This window comes from Oncorhynchus gorbuscha, linkage group LG01 (genome assembly GCF_021184085.1).
Source record: "Oncorhynchus gorbuscha isolate QuinsamMale2020 ecotype Even-year linkage group LG01, OgorEven_v1.0, whole genome shotgun sequence".
In the NCBI taxonomy this organism is placed as follows: Eukaryota; Metazoa; Chordata; class Actinopteri; order Salmoniformes; family Salmonidae; genus Oncorhynchus; species Oncorhynchus gorbuscha.
The window spans coordinates 13360358-13366395 of NC_060173.1; the positions used below are offsets into that span (position 1 = coordinate 13360358).

Sequence of the window (6038 nt, forward strand, 5' to 3'; positions counted from 1 at the left end):
TAGATGGGAGGGGTTGAGTGGAGCTGAAGGGTGGGACTAATAACAACAAGATAACTCATGTAAAATATACTGTGTCCGTAAAATGTACGCTACCGTTCAAAAGTTTGGGGTCACTTAGAAATGTCCTTGTTTTTGAAAGAAAAGCACATTTTTTTGTCCATATCAATAACATCGAATTGATCAGACATACAGTGTAGACATTGTTAATGTTGTAAATGGCTATGTTAGCTGGAAATGGCTGATTTTGAATGGAATATCTACATAGGCGTACAGAGGCCCATTATCAACAACCATCACTCCAACCATCACTCCAACCATCACTCCCTGTTTTTGAATAGAAGGAGCAGTGAGAGGCCCCGGTCCACAACTGAGCAAGAGGACAAGTACATTAGAGTGTCTAGTTTGAGAAACAGACACCTCACAAGTCCTCAACTGGCAGCTTTATTAAATAGTACTCGCAAAACACCAGTCTGAACGTCAACAGTGAAGAGGCAACTCCAGGATGCTGGCCTTCAAGGCACAAATGCTGATGCTCCAGATACTCAACTAGTCTTAAGATGGACAGTTTTATTGCTTCTTTAATCAATCAGCACAACAGTTTTCAGCTGTGCGAACATAATTGCAAAAGGGTTTTCTAATGATCAATTAGTCTTTTGAAATGATAAACTTGGATTAGCTAACACAACGTGCCATTGGAACACAGGAGGGATGGTGCTGATAGTGGGCCTCTGTTCGCCTATGTAGATATTCCTTTAAAAATCAGCCGTTTCCAGCTACAATAGTCATTTACAACATTAACCATGTCTACACTGTAATTCTGATCAATATGATGTTATTTTAATGGACAAGAAAATATAATTTTCTTTCAAAAACAAGGACATTTCTAAGTGACCCCAAACTTTTGGAAGTTAGTGTATATAGGTTCAGAACTTTTGTGAAACAGCACAGTTGGCAAAAAGAAATCAAAACTGGATGGTCTTCAGAGATAGATGGGAGGGGTTGAGGGTAGCTGAAGGATGGGACAAAAAAACAAACAATAGATAACTATTGTAATATACTGGGTCTGTAAGATGTATATAGGATGTATAAGCGAGAAGTAGAAGGCTAAGTGTTGTTGTCCATTAATTTACTCCAATAAGGGGAGGGACAGTAGGGTTTAGGGAAAATAAAAAGGAAAATATGTTTTAAAACAGTGTCTTTGAGGAGTAAAGAACTCAACTTTATGAACATCACCTCCTCAATATTTCAGAGGAGTCCAAGGGGATTGGTTAAGGCCATTTCCCAGCCTGTCAATGTTTCAGAGGAGTCCAAGGGGATTGGTTAAGGCCATTTCCCAGCCTGTCAATGTTTCAGAGGAGTCCAAGGGGATTGGTTAAGGCCATTTCCCAGCCTGTCAATGTTTCATGTAAGTTATTTTAGTACATGTTTGTAAAGTAATAACTCTAAATAAATAAATAAATAGATAGATAATAACAAAGGCCTTCCTCACTTATTGTGACAGCATAATGGTCAGTTTCTGTTGACAAATGGAACATAAAATACTGTATTCTATTCAGTTCAATTCTATTCCTTCCAGAGATTGAAAACTCCACTACCCTGATAATGTTGTGAAGACCAGAGCTAGCTTACCTGTATAAGACTAATCAGCCACTGCAGCTGTCTCCGATTGCCTGCCTGCTCCACATCGTCAGTAGTTGGCCGGGAAGTCGAACTAAACATTTCCAACACCTCGCTGACACTTGGATGATCAGGGTAAACTATGCTTGCGTCTGCAATGGCACCCTATTCCCTACACAGTGTACTACTTTTGACCAAAACCCTATGGGCCCTGATAAAAAAGTAGTGCACTAGATAGGGAATGGGGTGCCATTTGGGATGAAGCCTCTGTAAAATCACTGTTGTCCGGCACTCATTACCCTTTGGTGAGGTTGGATTTGACAACCCTCACTTAAGCTATTTCAACACGATTAAAGCGCCACCACTCAATTGTTACCCTCGGTAACATTTAAACAACACCATTTAAATTGACTACAACATTCAAATGTATCTTGCATGGTTTTATCATGGGCCTACACCTCAGCATTTATCAGTTAAGGTATGATCAGGTACATTCCCTAACAATATTGTACAATAGGTCCAGTTTTCTTGATGTACAAATATTAACATTCACTTTTGTCAATGCAACTGTCAGCATTCAGGGATCTTAAGTAGGATGGTGCTTCACTGTAGGTTGTTCATGTCAATTAACCTGACATTAGTGTCCCTTCAATATCGATAAAACATTGATACTGAAATCTCTAAAACAGCATTCCCAAATTATTTTTCTTGTGCTGTTCTGAATGTCTTAAATCTTACCACAGGAGTCATCAAGGTTTCTGAGGTTTAGTGCAAATCTGAGAGGAAATGAAGGCAACAATGTAAATATAACAAAAATATTTGTGCGTTGTGATTGGCCCTTGCTTTTCTACAAAAAAGGTACAAAAGTTTTGTCCTCGATGAGAGTGAGAGACAGATTTTTCAGCTCCTCGGGCGAACTGACAGTCTTATAACCCAGCTCCTGTAGAACTTGCTGACACACAGTCTGTGTGTAATCAACCATGTCATAAGACAATTTGAGCCTCCAGCTTTCTGCGTTGGCCGCTGAGTCCCGAACAGTGCCGTATTTATGCTTGGCTGACAGATCATTGCTTCCCCTAGTGTTGTTCTGGATCCAGTCTCCTACGTTCTTGTCCATGACCAGACCCAGGTAATCATAGATCTTCTTGGTCTTCTGGAGAGGGTTCCTGGCCAGGTCCTCATACCTGACCAGCATATACCTCCCTTTGAGCCAGGGGGGCTTGCTGAGCCCAGTGGTTACAGATCCCAGGAAGTCCTCACAGACCATGGTAAGCTGGGTGAGGTCCAGGTTGTAGGGCCTCCTCCCAGTGGCCCTCCAGATCCTCCAGAGGCGGTAGGTGTCCCTGAAGGTCTCAATACGCGAGGCCAGGATCCCTCGGGGGTCCCTAACCAGCTGGATCACCTTGAGGTTGAGCCTAGGGTCCTCCACCAGAGCCCTGAGGTCACTCACCTCAGGTATCCGTACGGTCTTGATGGCCACATGGCGCCGCTCCCGGCAAGCGTCCGACGCCAGCGTCATGTTGAGAACCCCACACCTCTTGACGCACTCTCCTTCATCAATGTTCAACTCTCCAGGACTGAAGGCGTCGCAGACAGGCAGGGAGCACAGAGCCTTACTGGCTCCCCTCCGGAACAGCTTGTCTGTACTGTGATTGGCCGGCTGGGGTTTGATGTAGCTCTCCAGGAAGTAAAGGTCACAGTCGTAGAGGCTCCGGAGCAGGTCCCTGCTAGCCCCCAGCATCACCCTGGTGTCGCCTGCCGTCCTGCTGCGGGACAGGCGGGGCAGCAGGGTGGTCTGGACGTGGTAGAGCGGCTCAAACAGATAAAACACATCCTGGTGCTGGTTGAACAGCTGACCCACGAAGGAGCTGCCGCTGCGGGTCGTGGCCAGGATGAGAACATGGGTCTTCCTGGAGACATTGGAGGAGAAGTAAAGAAAGTCGTCACAGATCCGCTTGTCAAAAGACAAGTCCACCACATCCTGCCCCAGCATGCCACAGTTCAGAGGGTTGGAGATTGTCACTGGACACATCTGGAATGGCTTGGCTGTGAACGTCCTGATGGCTGTGTACTGGATCGCTATGGACACTAAGGCTAGCAGAATCACAGCCTTCCAGGAACATTGCATGGCTGAATTCATTCATTTAGATAGATGATACAGTCTGTTCAGATCCTGGTGGAGCAAAACAAATCAAAATAATTGGGATACACTCATGCTGTATAGAATCCCAAACACCAACAGAAAGCAGCATCAAAACAGTTTATACAGCAGTCTCACTATGAAACTAAAAAGTTAGTGTTTTGAATCCCAAACTTTTTCTTCCGAGATAGTTACTTTGTTGATCTTACAATTTGTTTTATTATTGTTGTTTTATTGAACTGTACTAAAGGCCTTACCCTCATATAATACTGTCAAATATAATAAACCAGACCCAGTTTGGATGTTTAGTTGTTATTGGTTTTTCTGGTCCATAGCATTTCTGTATTATGAGCTGTAGGCAACCCCACATTACAGAAAGCAATTACATACTACATCAAAGACTATAGGATTCCTAGGACCTAAGATTCCATAATGTAGATTCTAATGTCGATAATGGATATATTTATGTAGATACCATTTATATAAAATAGCTTCACCATGTTCAGATCTCCAGTGGCAGTAATACAATCAATAAAACATAATTGATTAAAATACTATCAATTGTTTATGTCAAGGATACTTTTGAGCCTATATTGTATATCTATATACTTACACTGTATGGTATTCTCTATTCGACTAATGTTATCTATACTCCACAGATAAGAAAAATGGCTTTCAAGTTTTAAAAAATTGTGATTTAAAACACAAATAAACGTAACTAGCAGTTGTTCGTCAATATTGGTGGCTTTCTTCTGATGAGAATATAAAATACACCTCAAATGTGTCTAAAATGAACATTTTATGCTACTTTGTAAATGTTTGGTGGTATTTTATTTTCCCTTTGAATAAAAACTAAGGAATTCAGTGATTGAAATCAGACTAATGCAAAAACCTGTCTGAATTTCCTTCAGTCATTCATCGTGACAAAAGGCTGGCAGCACCTGTAGAAAAGCGTCTTGTAATTTCTCTGGCAACGCTACATCTGGCAACGGATAGATGTGACAACGAACAATTGACGACAGACAGCGCGATGAGATTGTGATTTACCGCAGTGCAACAGAATACGCTTTCATTCGAAGATGATTAGTCTACACAAATGGGCTAGACGTCTAGGCATAGCCTCAATAACACTTTTCATATTTGAAATGACCAAATAACGGCCATGTTATTCTTCTTAATACACACAAAACACATTTTAAGCATAAATAAAATGCATAAACCCCAAATAATCCAATAAACTACTTTCTTACCACATAAATTCATAGTGAGTAAATAAAAGGTGTCCGTGAAAAACAATAGAAAAGCAATGTAACGGTTCAAAACCTGTCGTCACAAAAATCTGATATTTTTGGACTAAACATTATCGAACGGCAGCTGTCCCGTCTTCTTCCCTCATGCGTCTGAATAGCAAAACGACAGTAACTGCTCCCACATGTAGAATAATCAGAATCAGTCCGTGTTTTACAAGGATGAGATCGTGATAAAATAAGTCAAAGTTGCAAGGCAGAAGAACATGAAACTCCAAGACACAGGGTAGAACAGATTAGAGAATGATGCCGCAGCCTTCGCAAAACCCGCCGCCACCACACCGACGTGTAGGCTATTCCAGATTGCCTTGACTAATGCGCATGTTGTAGTTTAGGCTATAGGTTGGTGGTTTGGCTGTGTGTGAGGTGTGCCAATAAGTGCCCGCGCGTTCTGGACCACCCTAAACCTCTACATCCTTCTATCAACCCTCCCACCCACAGCCCCTGACAAGCACATGTTGCAGTCTGAGATGCTTACAGTCACATGGATTAAGTGGGCAGAACTGGGTTCAAATACATGCCTATTTAAGTATTTGTATTTTCTTTAAAAATATTTGGAGTATTTTCTATAAATGCTAGGCTATTTGAAACTTTTCTAATACATTTGTAAAATACTGAGAGTTACAATCTCTATGAAGACAGGTATTTTATGCAAGGCATTGGTAAGGTCTAATGAGAGAGAGAGTGAAATAAATTAAATTACTATCCTATATAGTAAGACTAAAGGGCCAGAAGAAGAATTCATTTTCCGTCTAAATCACCATATTCATATTCTGTTCTTCGGGCTGCCCTTCTGTACAAAAAAAATGAACATCTGAATGATATTTGCTCTGCAAAGAATGTTCGTGCTTTAGTGACAACTGAGTGAATACCACAAGGTATAAATACAAGATCTTCTGTAATCTCTGCCTTTTTTCTTTCCTGTCTCGCTCTCTCTCTCTCTCTCTCTCTCTCTCTCTCTCTCTCTCTCTCTC

General features: G+C 41.5%; 1 protein-coding gene across 1 annotated transcript; it reads right to left on the bottom strand.

Annotated features, from left to right (window-relative positions):
* Positions 1 to 923: 923 nt before the first annotated feature.
* LOC123997493 (carbohydrate sulfotransferase 1-like) lies at positions 924 to 5482 on the bottom strand. Its single transcript, XM_046301833.1, has 2 exons — positions 5008 to 5482; positions 924 to 3790 (listed from the first exon to the last, which is right to left on the bottom strand). Exon 2 carries the CDS (start codon positions 3755 to 3757, stop codon positions 2465 to 2467), a length of 1293 nt encoding a protein of 430 aa, XP_046157789.1. The 5' UTR covers positions 3758 to 3790; positions 5008 to 5482; the 3' UTR covers positions 924 to 2464.
* Positions 5483 to 6038: the final 556 nt, after the last annotated feature.

Bases quoted from the DNA above. Each gene is read 5' to 3' on its own strand.
- LOC123997493 (XM_046301833.1), bottom strand. From the start codon at position 3,757: ATGAATTCAGCCATGCAATGTTCCTGGAAGGCTGTGATTCTGCTAGCC.